The 17,742-nt window shown below is 40.0% G+C and overlaps 1 protein-coding gene across 2 annotated transcripts in view; it reads right to left on the reverse strand.

The window, feature by feature from the left end:
• The window catches only part of ERBB4 (erb-b2 receptor tyrosine kinase 4), a gene marked incomplete at both ends in the record, with an annotated part of 1,126,414 nt that extends 1,117,136 nt beyond the window's left edge, over window positions 1-9,278 (reverse strand). For both annotated transcript variants that reach the window (XM_082841669.1, XM_082841668.1), the window contains one exon: window positions 9,197-9,278. In XM_082841669.1, the coding sequence (XP_082697795.1) occupies window positions 9,197-9,278 (82 nt within the window). The remainder of the gene's footprint in view (window positions 1-9,196) is intronic.
• Between the last annotated feature and the right edge of the window lie 8,464 nt (window positions 9,279-17,742).

Below are 17,742 nucleotides of genomic sequence, written 5' to 3' on the forward strand. Positions count from 1 at the left end.
TAACTCACCAAAAATAAAACTAACAAATATACTTGGTACCATATTATGAGCAGACTCTAAAAATGGGAATGAGGACAAATGATATACTCTTGGAAACACTCCATTGAAAGAAATACCCTAGGAAGCTCAAGAAAGCAACTAAGGAAATTCCCAGGGTAAACATGTCTAATATCTATTATTAGGAATTCTATAATTATGTTTTTAGAACAGCTTACTTTGTGCACTTATATGGTTTAATTATAAATAATAACCATTCGTGAATGAGCTTAAAATTGTTTCAGTAAATGTACGTTATTCTTTCATTTAAAAAAATATTTTTAAAGAGCTTACCATGTACGTGGCACCTCATTAGTCTCTGCAGGGTTTGATAAAAATGTTTGCTCTTAAAAAGTTAAAACTATAGAATGGTTTAAGATTAAATGCAGATAGGTGGTACAGATAAGGATTATAGATTAGGGTAGCAAATGAAGGAAGATCTAATGAAGAGGTATGATTTAATACGGAACTGGAAAGATTCAACAGTTTGGACAGGAAGGGCAACCAAGGGAGCCATGAATTCCAGGGAAAGGGGTCAGCAAAAGGAAAGACAGAAAGCAAGGCTCTGGAACACTGACTAGGTCAGCCTGGTTCTTAGACAGAATACATCTTAAGAAACTCTTAAGACTGGATCAAAAAGGAAACTGAAGACTATTTTAACAGGCTTTGAACTCTGCAATGGGAATCCATTGAAGGCTTCTGAATAGAAACTAGGATAACAAAAGTATTATTATATTAGAAATGGTCATCTGGCAGTGACAAGAAGGAAGTCTTGGAGGTAAAAGGACATCGAACAAGGGGATGAGTAAAGAGGATCTTGCAGTATCCTGCTCTGAGTTTTTAATGACTAGATGAGGTCAACAAAAGTCTTAGGGAATAGCTTTTAATAAGCCATGCAATCAAATTTCCTTCAGGGGGAAAAAAAAACTTGTTTTACTGCTCTAGTTCTAGACAAAATGATCAAACAGGAACTCTTAAAAATGAAAGTGTGTCTAAAAGAAATATTATTCTGTTTTATTTTCATTTGGTTTTCATAGGTTCCCATAGAAAAAAAAATCTCATATTCTCATATCCTCTAAGCCTACAGGGAAGAATAGGAAATAATGACAAAAAAAGTTTTTAGTAAAAGGAGAGTTCACTTAAAGCAAAATGCCATCCACGACTTCAATTAGACATCCCCTGCTAGTGATGGGGACCCATCTTGAAATAGAAGATTGCATAACTTATTACTCAAGCTATAACCATACTAGACATAGTCATAGAACCTAGAGAATCTGTTGTCATTTTTTCAGTCCTAACGAGCCATGAGATATCCTCAGCACATCATAGAAGACCAGCAGACACATTTTTTGAGAGCAGGTTTACAATCCCCATTTGTATCCTAAAAGCTTTAAACTTGGATGTCCACCTAGACCATGTGCATATGGGACTAGACATAAGTAAAGGTCAGAAGAGTAGTAAAGATATGGTAGGTAAAATTTATCATTTACAAGTCTGATCTTTTTGGAAAATAAAGGAGTGCTTATTGCACCCTTCACTTTCTTCTCTCTAAACACTTTTAGACAACGTTCCAAATGAAATATAGAACATGCATAGAGCCTTGATTCCTATTACTTTAACTCTCTGGATTGAGAAACTGAGTCTTATATATTCTTATTCATGTTTAGTATGCTTCAGTAACCCCTACAATATTGGAAATAACGTGATTAACAGTAATGATCCAGAGCTAGCTCTCAAGGGGGAAGTTTAATGATACTGCAGAGGATGTTTCCTCGTGTCTATGTTAACGTTTTACAGAGGGGGGCCCATTTTTACCGCAAATTCCTAACAGGAAGTGACTCTTCCTGCCAAAACAGGTTTAAACCTCCCTTCTGTCACTATGCCCCATGAGAATGCTGATCATGTCCGAGAAAGCTCTGGCGCTTTAGAGAAGTCAGGGACAACCAGAGAGAATTCAGGTTAAATCAACAACATTCAAAGTCACAAGGACCAGAGGCAGCATCTTGCAGAAGCCAACTAGAAGGAGGCAAATGCACCACAAAAGTAAATGTATAAAGTCTTAGTACTTAAAGCTTAGCTTATACACTTGTGCAAAGAATAACTGTGATCCTAGTAGGGCCTGAAGAAAGATGAGGACCCAACAAGATAAAGATAAAGAACCTTGCGTCTAAGGATGGGCCTGGATGAATCTGAAGTATTCCCATGGATTTGCTAGTTAAGGATCCCAAGCAACTAACTGGTCGCGAAGAGCCCATTGTTTACCCTTTATAATCCATTTTCTTAAAGCATGCATACTACTTAATACAGAATGAAGAAATAACCATTCTCTACTTATTGGTCATCTTCACAAAGTTACAGGTAAAAGAAACTCTTGAAGGCACTATTATAAACAGATACTAGCATCAGCAACCCTTACCTGACTTACAGGGTCAAAATTCTATATCCAGAATAGGCACTACCAGGTGAATAGATCATCTTACAGAACTACACCTTAACAAAGTTTGCTATATTTCTTTAATCTTAAGGTGCTGTAAGTTACAAATGCAATCAATGATTATTCTTAAATATAAATTAAAGATGATGATCCTACAGTCTTCCCCTTGAAAAGAACTTTGCAGTCTGATAATTAAGCCCATGGCTCCAATCCATTTGTTTTCATTTAATCTTCCAATACTCTAAAAATAACCCAACCTTAAACTTTATTTATTCTTTTATTTTAAGTGTCTGCAACTTTTCAAGTACTTCTGTGTATGTTAAAATGATAGGAGTGTTGGGAACTGCCAACTAATTTATATTACCTAACTTCTCTGGGCTCCCAGTTTCCTCAGCTAGAAAATAAAAGGTGTGGACTAGATGAGTGGCTTTTAAATAGTGCTAGATTTCTGTAAAGCCAGAGCAGGAGAGTAGACACCAGAGTGGGAGAAAAGCAGGAGAGTGCCAAAGGCAGGGGGCACAAAGCTGGCTTCTCGACAAAGCTTTAACAAAAGACTTCTCCTTTCACCCTTTTACCTGATTTAGATACCAGGGTTACACACATAAATTCACTTGAAAAAGAAGAGGTTCCTTTAAAAAAAATAATTGAAAACCAATGCATTTCTTTTTTCTAAAAAGTCTAAACATTCTTTTTCTGTCTAGCTGAATCATTAAAAACATTCAAGATGTTAACTCCTTAAGTATTACTTTCAGCTATACTGATAGAGATGAGGAAATTGAGACACAAAGCAAGAAGTCTAACCTAAGATCACAGAGACAATGATTGTATGACCAGAATCGAATTATCCTAATTTCTATTCTGCTGCTTTATTCTGTAGCATTCCACAACAGCAGGGCTGCTGCTGCACTACTGATAGCTCAGGCGCGCACCATTCCCATTAAATTCTATGTGGCTGCCGCCCCCTGGAGTTGTGCCAAGCAACAGGCCTGCAAAGCAATCACGTATTTAAAACGAAAATAACTATAAAACAATTACTACCTGTTCAAAAAAGCACTTTAGAATTAGGACCCCAAATACCATATATTTCACCTCTATGTTATAAAAGTGAGACAGTGCTCTTCCCTCTTGAAAAATTAGTACAAATAGAAAGCACCAGTTGAAGTGTCAAATATTACAACAAGAAAGTGGCTTTAAAGCTTTGATTAAAGCATTGGAAAATAGGTCAATTTATTTAATAAACATGTCAGAATTATCAACAACTCGGAAAAAGCCAAATAAGACAAAATCCAAAGAGACCATAAAGCAATTCTGAAAAGTAGTATTTTGGGGAAATGGCCTTCAAATACAAATTCTTTAGACATAATGATCTCTTTATTTCCTTTAGGCAGGTGCTCTTCTGACAGCAATGGTCTGTTAGAAAGCTTACATTATGTTTATTAACATATGTGTTCATGTTTTAAATATATCAATTAACTCATTACTGGGATGTATCTCAATATCACAGAAGACTTGAAAGCCATTTTTCAGAAAACGGCTATACAGTGGAGAAATAGAGAATGCATTACATGCATTTCCCCCTCAGGCATGCAAGCCAAGTCACAAAGACATGGAGTGAGTTGCTCAAGGTATTAAAAAGAAACTGGAGGAACGATGTCCCTACAATATAGAAATCCTGATTTGAACCACCTGGCTACGTCCTGTGTCACACTTAGCCACACAATAGGTAGGCAAAATCTCCTTCAAATTACGTAGGAAAGCTACAGCTTCAGGAAACACCGATCTAAGATATTTTTTTATTTAAAATATTAAATAAAATTGAGGGATTACTTGTCATTATAAACTGTAAATTTCAGTCAGTAGGAATACTAGAGGGCATGAAAAGTAAGGTTTTACTTTAACTGTCTAATATTTATATTAATTCAGGAAATGTGTACTAGATAAAGATGCAATTTGGCTCCATATGGTCAAATGTAACATAGTAGAACATTTCTAAAATGATATAACCTGGAGAAAAGTTTATAATTTGATTAAATTCTGCCCTGCAACCATACTCAGTAGATCACTGTCAAAGATAACAGTGGAATATGCTTGACAATTAACTTTTGTAGAACAGCTATAGTCTTAAACATTCATAAGCTAATTTCAACGTAAATATTAACATCTAGCCCTATAAAGCAGTATCTCTTAAAGGGGTGAAATCAAACAGCAAGTGCCAAAAAGTCTGCAGGTAAGAGAACATCTTTTTTGATCATTTGCTTCATTTATGTTATAGGCACTTTTACAATTTACACATGGATATCCAACAGCAGCAGGACACTGTAAAATAAAGCAAAAACTTGTTGCTATTTTTAATATATGCTAAATTTTTTTAATAACTGGATTGAAATAATACTAAAAACAATACCACTTTAAAACACTGCCATGTTTAAGATACACTAATTCAATTTATTTTCTAAAATGTGCATCTTACATAGTCATTAATCTCAAGGTGGCTCTAATCACAAGGCTTCAGAGCATATTTAGATAGAGCACATTTCCTTGCACGCCTAGCATTTTTTAAATGGCAGCAGTCTACCTTCCTTCTTTGGTCAAGTGGGGAAAAGAGGAAGACAGAAAGGGAAAAGGGAACTTCTCTGTAGAAAGATTTGGCCTTGGAGTCAGGGTTTTTGAGATGTGCTAGTGATCTTGGATCGATGCCTTTTTATTTTCTTTCAGGAATAAATCTGAGCAATGGAATGGCTTGCGATTGTCCAGCCAACCAGCCATATCAGATTTATCAGAAAGAAAGAATGAAAACTGACTCAGAGGACTCCTGCAGTGCCTGAGTGGCAGGTTGCTGGGAAAGACACACACAAAAAGAATATCCTTAGTGATGATGTGGAAAACATATTCATATGTGTAAACTCAATAAATAATAAGACATAAAAAAGAATCTATAGTAATGGAAAAGGTAAATGCATAAGACAGATGACAAATAGAACTTCTATTTAAGAACCAAAGGGATGAAAGCTCATGAATACTAACTATTTGAATCCAGTTTAAGGAGAAAATATAATTTTTCCTCAAATGAATGCAAACTCCAAAAATCAGCCAATGCAAACTTAGTGTTTTCAGGTTAGAGCAAAAAATACGTAAATCTTCCATGAAGGGCATGCCCTGGTAAATATTCTAATGTAATTTCTTAATTAAGACACATATTCAGTGACTAAATGAAAATTATACATATAAAGGAGTAAGTACCTTGATTTTCAAAAAAAATTGACTTTCTATGCATGTATGATTAAAAAAATAAAAGGAGTTTGGTTTGAGAGAAAAAAATCAGAAATCAAGGAATCATGACACAACCAGAGTCATTCAATTTAATCCTATCAGTCCACATTATAGTATATTCAAGTGATCTGCAGTCACAATAATAGGTATAAATTTATTTGGAAGCATTCTGAAGAAAAAAAAAATATACCTTAGTCTAAAAAGGTTCCTCTTACATATATAAGAATTTCAAAATTGAAAGAAAAAAAGAGAAGCTGTACCCATGGGTGTGCTTACAATAAATACATGTAGGGAGAGAACTGATTTTTTAAAAAATTATATTGAACATCTTTTCATCATTTAACTAAGTTTTATTAACCTTTTTCTTCTCAAATGTAAAAAAAAACTAATTTTGGAGATATATCTTAAATACGTAGGAAAAATGTGTGTTCTTTTATAGAATGAAAAGCAGGACCTAGTTACTTGCAAATAAAAAAATGGAAACTGAACTTGTTCATCACATATCTACTAAGGTATGTACGGGCATCACTTCAGTACTACTACATTTACATACATATATTGTATTTCAACACAAAGGTGATACTGATTATTTTTCCATCATACCAGGAAGACAGAAATTTTGGAATTCTTTTTGGTGGTAAAGGCTTTATAACAGCCACATAAAGGGCCTTTGACTATAATACTTCTAAATAAAATAAATCACTGGAAATGAGACAAAGCCCTTCAGAATTACTATTAAAAAAAAAAAAACACCTGTATTCTCTAAAGCTGATTTTTTTCCCCAAGCAAAAGAGGAAAAATAAAAACAGGTCCTCTTCAGTTACAATTATTTTAACAAATATCTTAGATCTATACAACAGAATCCTGCCCCTCCCATATTTTTATTCTGTTCACAGAGAGCAGTAAATAAGGTGCATTCCTTCTGCTTCTAGATTAGCATTTCAAAAATATGCCACTTTCCCCTGAACTCCAAGCGTGTCTAATAATGCGAGAAGCAGATTGTCTTCCCTCGTTTCCTTAATTTGTTTCATCTAAAAGCAATTCACTCAACATCTTGTCGCCCTCTGGCAGCTTAGTTTACTTATCCGCACTTAATTTCTCGTTCGGACCAAAACAAACTCCTCCAAACTGCTACTGACTGCTAACCGCGAGAGGGGAGACAGGCAATATGTATTTACTTGGGAACATACAGCCATAGGTACGTAGCCACGAACACACGCAGAGCCTCACTCATACCCCAGAACGTAAGTTGGTTTTCTAAAAGCACTACATTAAAACCAGCTGAACTTTCCCTGCCAGGTGCGGCAGGGCGGGGGTGCGGAAGAGGCAAAAAAGAAGTCCCGGGGGCATTTGCAATTTCCAGAGGATCACCTTAGCGTGCGTGTTGCAATTACACCAGGGATGCACCCGAGAGCTTTTCTTTGTGCGGCCCTTTCATCTAGATCACTTTGTGTTTCGAACAAGGGAGGCTCGCCTTTGTGCCCCCAGAATTTCAAGTGCAGAGTCAGACACGGAACAACAATGGCACGCTAATCCTCGCGCACTAAATGGGCTCACTTGTGGGCCTGACAATTCACGCGGGGAAGCGAGAAGACACCAGCGAGGGCGCGAGCCGGTGTCGCCTGAGACGGGGAAGAGGACAGCTGCAGAACTAATTTGGATTACATTCCTTGCAGAAATTCTGAAAAGGGCTTTTCGGCAGAGCTCAACTCCGAGCCGCACAGTTAATACCAGATTGCTGCGGACTCGGAGCCGGGTCCCCCAGCGGCTGAGGCTGCACCAGACGGCCCCCAGTAGGTCCCCTTGCAGAAATTCCTCTCGGCTAAGCTTGCGTGTCAGTCGCAACTGCTTTTGAATGGGTCAATGTGCATAATCAACCCATTGAGGGGAAATATGAAGGGACTAGGAGTGGGGAGGGAGATAAAAAAGGGATGTATCTAAGAGGCCGCTTGGAATCTCAAATCCGTGTTGGTGTAATTCCGGAGGTGGCTGGAGCTCGGGAACTGGTATGCATGAAGAATTTCGGAGTAATTGGGAGGGTGCAAACGTCCAGTACAAACGGCGCACATTGTGCCATTCGAAGGTCATTTTGAGAGGCTCGAGGATTGTAGCTTGTTATTTACTAGGCGAGGAGGGGGAGGCGGCGGGGGCGGAGCGGGAAAACTACAACGCGCTGTTTTCTTGGTGAGGTCAGAAGGACACCCTCCGGGGGCCTGAAGCTCTCCCTCTCGCCACTCCCGTGGGTTTTATCTTCTCTAGCTGCCTCCCACGCTCCCGCGACCAGCCCCGGATGGTTCCGGAAATCTCCCCGGCTCTCCAAAAGGCCCCCCTTGGCCGCGTCAGTCACCCGTTTCCCTCAGCCCTTTCCTGTCCCACTTTCATCCCCAGGAAACTCAAGTGTCAGAAACTTTGAGCTCCTTCGCCCTGCAGGTGCTGTCACTGGCCCCGCGGACCGCGGCGCGCCAACCCCACCTTGCTGCCTCTCCCGGGTCAGTGAGCCTCTTGCCGGGCGGGGGCACCGGGGCGCAAGCTCTCCGGCCGACAGTTGCCGCGCACCCAGCGCAGCCGCGCCCGCCTCGGGTTCAATCCGCGTGACGGGTCGGCTCGGCAGCCGCGCCCGGCAGTAAACACAAGTTGGAGGGACTCCGGCCAATAGCAAGTTGAACTACAGGAAGAACTCTTTCTGGAGCCAAACACAGAAACCGACGGGAAGGCCGGGCTCCCGGCTTAAGTATGTCAAGCCATTCTTTTTTTTTTTTTTTAAGCGGTCACGCAGGCAGGCAAGGAAGCGCCTCTCTAGTCAATGGGGGCGAGGGCTGGGCACGCTGGCCGAAGAGGCCTATCGTTGTGGGCCCCCGGGCCGAGGCGCGTCCTCCCGCCGCGTTCCGGCTCCCAGGCTGGGCTCAAGGCGGGTCTGACCCCGCAGGCTCGGGCGGCCGGAGGCGCAGCGGCCGCGGGCAGCACACGCAGGTGCAAAGCCCGCTCTCTCGGAGCTGCTCTCTCCACAGCCCTCCCGCTCACCGGAGCCCAGCTGCCACGCCTCGGGACCCCCGTCCTTCCCCGGCCCCGGGCGGGGAGCGCTTTTCCGAGGCTTCTTCTCTCGGGGGGCCCGGACCCGGAGAGGAGCGTCTCCTGTGACTCCGGCTTTGGGTCTCCCACGTCCTGCACAACGGGCGCCACCAGAAGGGATCCCGCTTAGGGAGGCTCACAGAAAACGCGCGAGAAAAAAGCGGGTGAGAGAGAAAGAGAAAAGGGGCGCAGAGTGATTTTTCACGATAACTGAACACAGGCACACGCAGAGGGTAAGTTTGGGGACAGATAGAGAGTCGCACGAAACCCAAGGAAGAGGCGCGGATGGTGTGATCCCGCCACGCCCGGGAGCGAGCGTGTCTCCGGCTGGGCTCTGCCGGCGGCCGCAGGGTCAACCGCGGAAGCGCGAGAAGGACCGCGACCCACCTGACTGAGAAGCGCTGGGCTGGACGGTCCCCGCCGCCACGAGAAGGCTCACCCAGACCCACAGTCCTGTCGCCAGCTTCATTTTTTGGAAGTCTCAGATCCCGTGCTGATAATTACATGTCCAAATGGCATATCCCCTTTCGGGCACACGGAGGAGATCCCTCAGCCGGGCGCGCGTGGGGCACTGGCGCGCGCGGGACACCGGCTCCGAGCGCGGGCGACCCAGTCCTTGCCCGCGGGGCCGAGGCCCGGAGAAGCGGGGGGGAGAGGGTGCGCGTGAGGGTGCGCGCGGGTGGGAGTGGGCTCGAGTGTGTGCGCGTGGTGCTCCTGGTCGGGCCGGACAGCTATTTCCCCGTGTGAGCCTCCGCTTTCTCGCTCCCTCCTCACTTTCTCGCTCTCTCCCTGGTTGGTCAACAATAAAAAGGAAGGGTTCGGAAAAGGGTTTCCAAAAAAAGTTGATTGCAAACAGGCGGTAGCTTTCCGGCCTCTCCCCCCAGCCGGACTCTATTCGGCTCACTTTTCAGTTTCCTCGCACCTCCAGTCCAAATTGGGAGGAAAGGGAGGGGTGGCGGGGAGAAGCTTCTTGCTTCACGCGATCCCGTCCTTTTTTCCTGTCAGCTTTCCTCACACTTGTCCGGCGGCTGCGGTAATTAAAGCTCCGAGCGTCATTTCCAACGCTCCGCCGTCTCCAGCTGCAGCCCCACAGAGAAATTAATAAGACTCGGTCCGGGAGCGGGGGGGGGGGAGAAAAAGAAAAAAAAAGGTGGAGGGGGGTGAGTAAAACAACCCTCCACGCAACCAGGCTGGCTCGGCTCAGCCGCGCAAACCCCGCCCCCAATCTGACCCAACTAGCCACGCCTTCTCCCCCAAAGGGAAATCTTATTGGTTCAGCCACTCCCCAAAATCTTGGGCCTCGGGAGTTGGGAAAACACCTGTCCGGGAGCGGGAGCTTGGTGGTGGGGCGGGGGAAGCTGGATTTAATAGGCTCACCCGAGGCCACGGACTGAACCAGAGGCCCCCGGACAGCTGGCCCGCAGAGTGCGCAGACGTGCTTACAGAAAAGATTTTTTTCTTTCTTAGACAAGAAAGTCACCACGGTGCTCATCCACAGACAGGACTTGCCTTAGAAATAGAAGAAAACACTGCTTCAGTCATAAAACCTACCCACCCTTCCTACTTCCTCATGCTTCACACTCAGAAAGTAGTGTGAAGGGAATCTAGCACCTGTCTTTCCCCAACTATCCAGTCTCTCCCACCCTTCCCACCCTCCCAAACTGACCAAACTAAAATTCCACGTTTGTAGAGCTGCATCCTTAGATTTTTAGACTTTACGGGTCACTTCTTTTTTTCCTTGGACTCTAGAACAACGTGGTTTGGGGTTCATTCCCATTAAGCAGCTTCTAGTCGAAAGCTACCAATTTGGTTCTAAAGGCTAGAAATGGTCCCAGGCCTGAGCTGTTCAGTCTGAAATAACTTAAGAAGGCAATGTCAGGACATAACCAACCTCAAATGATTAGGTTTGTTCTACAGTGGACCCGGCTTTAGTCCCCTTGAATGTTCTCACTCTGCCAGTTCACACTCCCCAACCTCCAGAGGTCATTGCTAGCTACAGGAGTTTCTGGACTAAAATATCTGGGATTGGGTCATATCATTGTACATATCCCTTGCTTTTTACAGCTCTAAAACTGTACCCTGGACAGGAGGCCAGAACCTCCTGAGGGTAGGAGGTTATTGGTTTGCTATTTGCGCAGGCGTTCTATGTATGAATTATTTTCCTTTTTCAGTTTCTCTAGAAACAGCAAATACATAAATAAAAAGTATCAGGGGAACTTAAAAATTAAGCCACCCTGCCTCCTCACTCATCATTTGAGACCTTCCTATTCCTCCCCCACATCTTTTATCTATAGCTGTCCCTTAAGAATTTCCATGGAGCTAGAACACAGAGAAACAGCAGCTTCATCCCAGAGGCCTGAAGCCTTCCCTTTTTTAAGCAAGTAACAGGCACAGAGAGGAGGCCAAACAAGCTGAGCATGCTGCTTTACCCAGAGCAGCGTAGGGCCAGGAAAAACTAAGCCTAGAGCAGGTGACAGTGACTTAACCAGAGTGGTACTGATTGCAGCAGAAGTGTGCACACTGTTCTTTGGGATTATCTATGCTGTCTTTTATCACCCTCCCCCCTGTTTTTTCTTTCATTCAATCTCTTTTCACTCCCCTTTCCTTAAATCCCCTTCTGTTTTTTATGATGACCCTCAAACACCTCTCTTCCGTGAAAGCTACTTCTTTGTAAAATTTCCATCTGTCCCCAGAAAAGCAACTTAAGTGATTTTTTTTTAAGTATTGCTTTTGGAAAAGTTTAAATTTATGTATTAGAATAGTCTTGTTTCTGATAACAATTATTTTGCAAGAAGTAAAGAAATAGATTGTATTTTAGCTTAAATCGAGGGAAAAATTAAATACTATGGATATGTTAAGGTTTTTTTCTACTTGTGTCCACTGTGACAGTTTTTACTCCCCCATCAATTTTATAGCTTTTTTGTGGCAGGAACTCTCCTGTACACCTTGTTTTCAATCACACATCTAAAATAATTCTTGGCAAAAGAGAGATTTCAATTAATATTCATTGGTTAAAAAATTGGTCTATATTTTTTTAGGTGCTAGACAGCCTATACAAGGTATCCACCAATTACATTACCTGACACACCCATGATTTGCTTCTAATTCTCAATTTGGTCTGCCTAGACCCCATTTTCCTGGTTCTAACTGATTGAAACAATGATTGATACCTGGCCAAAGCTGGATATCTGACCACCAGCCTATAAAATGAATTGGCATGAAAGCCCTACTCAACAAAAGCATCCTACTCAACAGTGACTGGTGTACTCAGAGTCTAGCTCAACTAATTTGAATATGAGACCCCAGAGATTTAGACAGGAAGGTGGTACCCTGTGTGGGCACACTGGAAGAGTGAGAAAGTAGAAGCCATGAGCTAGAGTCAAGAATTAATTTGTTCTATGTCTGCTTTCATTTGCTTCCCATCTCAACTGAGTCATTCTAAGTTGGACCACTCAGAATACCAAGTAAGACCAGTCAAAATGCCTTGGTCACTACTGATCAGATAAGAGATAGTCACTCCCATGGAATCTCTTCCCTGAGATTTTTCTGCAAGGGAAAGAAAGAATTTGTATTCAGTCATTCCCTGCTGGCTTTTGAGATACAAAAGTCCAGAGCTGGCCTGTCTATATTTCTTTCTATGTAGGGATGACCAGTCTGCAGTGAGAAAGAATGAAGTTGCCATTTGAAAGGGGCAAAAGGTCAGGTAGGTGTGGAGAATATTCAAGCTCTTCCTGTGGTTTTGTTGTTCAAATCCCCCTTTTCCTTAAGCTAGTTCAATTTTGTTACCTAAAGCCCCAACAGCATGAAATGGTAAAAGAACTTCTCTAACTTGTGTGAGATCATATAGGCCATCATGCCCCTTGAAGAAGGTATCTTGATAAGGCCCATACTGTTCAGTTTCCCTTCCCAGTTTCTCATGATTTCCCTTGGCTTAAGTCATAACCCCAAAAGAGAAATTCCTTTGGCCTTTGCTGCTCCCCCATATCCTCTTCTTCACTTCATTTCTTCCATTAGTGATAGAGTTCAAGGAGACTCTTGACATCATGAGTGGCAGAATACTACTGGTAGGAGAAAGGAACACATTGATCTCAGAGTTCAGTGTTGAAGTAGATACCAAGCTTTGTCCCAGAGTTCTGTGGTTCACTCCAATCTTCAGCTTGTTTCTAAGACTTACCTAATGGTAAGATTAGAGTTTGCTCCTTTAGACATTTTGCTATTGGCCATAAATATAAATTTGGGACAAATACCAAATAAGAAAAGAAAACAAGACCCTATCATAATTCATTTTCTTCTTCTGAACATTTAAAAATAAATATAGGATTCTAATTTCCCTCCCTGGCCATAGTCATCTTCCTCAACATCATTCTAAGTTACCTGGTGATCACAAACAACTCACTTCATAGACTTGAGCCCTTTGCCTCATCTAAAGGAAGGGATTGTTACGTCCCAAATCTAAGACTTCATGAGTATATGATTTACTGACACCTACTAAGTGCAAGCCATAATTTCCACAGACTTCATTTGTTTCTTATACCCTTTCCCTTTTTCCCCACTTACCCATACATACTTCTTCATCTGGGGCACCAACACAGCCACATCTTAAAATGCCTTAGGAAAATATCCAAATAACCTTACTACTATATTACTGTGAACTGCTCAAAACTCTGGATCTTTCCTATTCCAACAGCCAAGAAATTTTGGCAAATACCAATCAGTTTCAGTATTATGATGATCAAGCAGATGACAGATGCAGTGTTGGTGTCTTTTGTTTGGTTGGTTTTTATTTATCAACTAGCACTTGAAATAACATCTTTCCTCTTAACCCTCAGAGTTCTGAAATTCTCTGATATTTTGGTGATGTTCAATGTCACAAAGCTAAAAAAATCTTTAAAAGTTCAAAGATTTTTAAAATGCATAAATATACACTAAAGAAATGTTTTTTGTTATTTTAGTTAATTTAATATTCAAAGAGGACCTCCCCAAGAATATTTTGGTTTTGGTTAGTGTTTTCTTTTATGTGCATGATTAAGCCTTAATTTTTCAAGTGCTAAGGAGGAGTGACTGAATGTAAATAAATCAAATCTGTGTTGCCCTTATGTCCATTCATCAGTATCTGTCCAAGTCCTTACAGATATTTTTGGTTTGTGGTTAAAACTGCAAAACAATTTCAGCCCTGTGGACAGAGTAGTCTTTTGCAAAGAAGTTATGCAAAACTGATTTTCCTAGTAAAGCCTTTTCCTGTTCTGTATCTGCTTTACATATTTTCTTCAACTAAGTTCTCTGTCCTGCATAGCTTTTTCTATTGCTTTGTAAGCTTAAAAACAAAGTAAACCTTCAATAACCTTCAATAGTTGAAATCTAAGAAGAAAAGGGACAGTTCTATTTTTTCATGTTCATATATTTATAAATAAGTTAACTTAGTGAGGTTAGTTATCAAGGCTATGATTCTACCTGGCCTGAAATCTGAACCAAGATAAAATTTGTTAGTTCCTTTTTCAGGTAGCCTCTTATGGTATTTCCTTCCTTCTGTATTCTTAACTCAGCAAAGAGCTGAATCATGTTATGGTTAAAACACAGATTTCTCAAAAGAATCTGAAGTTACATTTGCCATACACACAAAAATGGATGTTATCCTAAGGTCACAAAGAGTTCTTAGAATTTTTCTTGAGCACCTGCCAAATAGTCAACCCAAGTCATAATGTAGAAACTGTGTATTTTCTTCTCAGGTTTGTGTAGGGATGGATGAATCTTCAAAGCTTCAGACAAAAGGTCCTAATAGTTTAGAAAGGGTCCTAAACTTGTTGAGTCTTTTTCTCTCAACACATTAAGAGCCTGGTATCTCCTTGCCCAATCAATTACCTCTCAGAATAACAAGTTTCCCTTTCCGTTTTTGGATTCTCCAGTTCTCTTGTTACCTATCCTTCCCTAGCCTCTCCTTTCCTCTGAAAATCTGTTAGGAGGCCCAAGACATCTGGTAGGTTCTCTTCTTGGTCCTAGCTCTGAATGTATCACAATTTTCTATGTTCCCAGGTTATATAACACAGAGGATATTCCATGTTTCAAAACATTAAATATACTACAATTCACCAGTAGAGAATGCCCAGCAGAGAAGCTATCAGAATTATTGAATCTCACAAAGCAGTAGCAAAAAAATTACAATAAAGAAATGGCAGAGAAGTCCCTGGTGATCCAGTGGTTAGGACTCAGCACTTTCACTGCGGGGGCCTGGGTTGAATCCCTGGTCGAGGAACTAAGATCCTCCAAGCCGTGCGGCATGACCCAAAAAAAAAAAGGCAAAAGTTAAACTTTTCATCACGTTTGATGGCAAAGAAGAAAGCACTAATGAAAGGCTGTGTGTTGGTATTTACGTATTTTCTACAGAAGGATAGTTATTAATTTATATTGATCAATCTACAAATGTTTTCCCTTTTGACTTGCCATTAAGGTCCATAAAGACTAAAAAAAACAAACACCAGTTGGTATATCTTTGCTTCTGAGGTCTTAGATTTTCATTTAAGAAATACAATCATGAACATAGTTTGATTCCCATCAAACAACTATTCCCTTTAAACTGCTGATACAGCAAACATATTAGTAATGTGCTACTACATCAAAGCAGTATGGCTTAAGAAAGACACAAATATTCCAAGAGCTGATAATATTAAATTCAGTGCGAAATAGCAGTATTCAATTAAGTTCTGTTTAGATGGGGAAAGGTCTAGCTGGACAATATTTCAAATCTGAAGTAAGAACATCTACATTTACAAAAATAATCTTAGTAAGGAAAAGATCTAAAGTGATATAAAGTTAAAGAAATATTTTTTGTTCAATGAAACTTTTACCTAACTATAATTGGGAACATTTAATTAAATGATTTTTAAACAACACAGACCTTCTCAAATATACAGTCAATTTAAAGTCATGGTATTAACAGTATGTAATGCCATATTACATTACATACTGATCATTTCTAATTTTCCATCGTGAGCCTAATTTACTTTTTTTTTTTTGGCCATGCCACTTGGCATGTGGGATCTTACTTCCCTGACAAGGGATTGAACCCACGCCCACTGCAGTGGCAGCACACAGTCTTAACCACTGGACTGCCAGGGAAGTCCCAAGCCTAACTTATTGTACTTTTAAAGAAAAACTAATTTAAAACCAATATATATTACTCTGTGTAAATAGTTGAATGAAGAAATATTCCACTATATATTTCTTTTAACATTTGCTTATACTGTATAATGTTTTGCTATTGACAAACTTGTGTATTTTATGTACATTTTCAATAAAATTATATTAACAAGTATTATGATATAAGGTAATAATATTTATTTTAGCTACTACATGCATACTGTCTCCACATTCTTTCTATGTAGCCATTTAGGGTAAACATTGATAGAGAAAAATGTTCTTTGTCCAATCAAATACTGGAAGAAAATAAAACAATTGTGATAATTTATTGTTGTCTATTAGATAGAGTGAGAGGGTAGGAAAGGCCTGCTTCATACAACTTAATTTGACTTTGTTAAATGAATACTTTGAGACAAATAGAATTACTACTTGTCTTAGTGCATCTACTTATCACTCCATTTAGGAACTCCCCAACACACTGGAGATGTAATGCATTATACCAAAAATATAATGATGATTATAGATGTTGTCTGTCGCTCTAGCATTTCTTTTCAGAATACTGCTCTGAATACTGTCATCATGTCCTTTGAATCATAACCCTCATGGAATATTACTTAAACAGCATGAATCAGTGATAGTATTTACTACTAAATCCAAAACTAATTTTCATTTTGTCTTAACATGATTATATTTAAGTATAACCTTACCTTCTAGTATTTGCTGCTAAATGAATATATGTTAGTCACTTACATATATTTACATATATGTATATGCATATATCCATTATTTCACCCAGATTTTTCTATAAAATGAAAAACCGTACTTTCTACTATATTCTACTATCTGAGATAACATATATTCTATTGCCTTTTCCCAGTTTAGTATGACACTAACATTTAAAACTTCCAAACTATGTAAAACAACTACACTCCAATAAAAATTAATTTAAAAAAAGAAAAAAAATCCAAACTAAATATTTCTAGAGGTATGACCTCCTCCCTTTACACTTTCCCACATTTTCCCCCCTCAAGAAATTATGTTTTTGAAAGAATATAATTATACTTTTATATTTAAATGAGGAAGGAAGAAAATAAAAATGAGGTTTTACTGTACTGAGCACTGCATTTCACCCTAGGTGAGGACAGCAAGTATCAATGATAGCAGAGTGTTAATTACAAAAGCAATCAACAAGCAGACATAAAGGTATTATATTTTAAAATAATAAGAAAAAATACATTTCTTAGGTAACTGAAATATTTGATGCATACATGCAATTATATTATATATTCAAATTTATGACTTGAAAAGGGTCATCCTGATGAAACTCCCCTGCCTGTTTTCTAACTATGTTTGAAGTGAATGGAAATTCACCACTAATATAAAATTGATACTTTTATTTTTTTTAACCACATAAATAAAATCAACATAGCTGGAAGATAAAAATAATTATTTCAAATATTTAAATAGGAATGATGGCTCTATCAGCCTTTCAGTAAACAACGACTAATTGTGCTGGCTAAAACTATACCTTCAAGATTGGAAGGCACAGATTTTAAAAAGATACTGAGGTTGGTTCCCACTCCTGTGGCCTTCACTGTACATTAATCAGAAGTGTTTGCTATGCAAATCTTGTCATACAAAGCAATTATGGTTGTTCCTAAACTGACCTCATGTTTATTTATTACTTCAGCTTTTTACTCCCAAACCTTGTCTGATCTTTTCAAATGCACACAATTTTTATGTTGCTTTTTAAAGGTACACAATACAGTGATTTTTAATTTATTTGTTCCTAGTATAAA

The sequence above is a fragment of the Leucopleurus acutus genome (assembly GCF_964270905.1).
Source record: "Leucopleurus acutus genome assembly, chromosome: 6".
In the NCBI taxonomy this organism is placed as follows: Eukaryota; Metazoa; Chordata; class Mammalia; order Artiodactyla; family Delphinidae; genus Leucopleurus; species Leucopleurus acutus.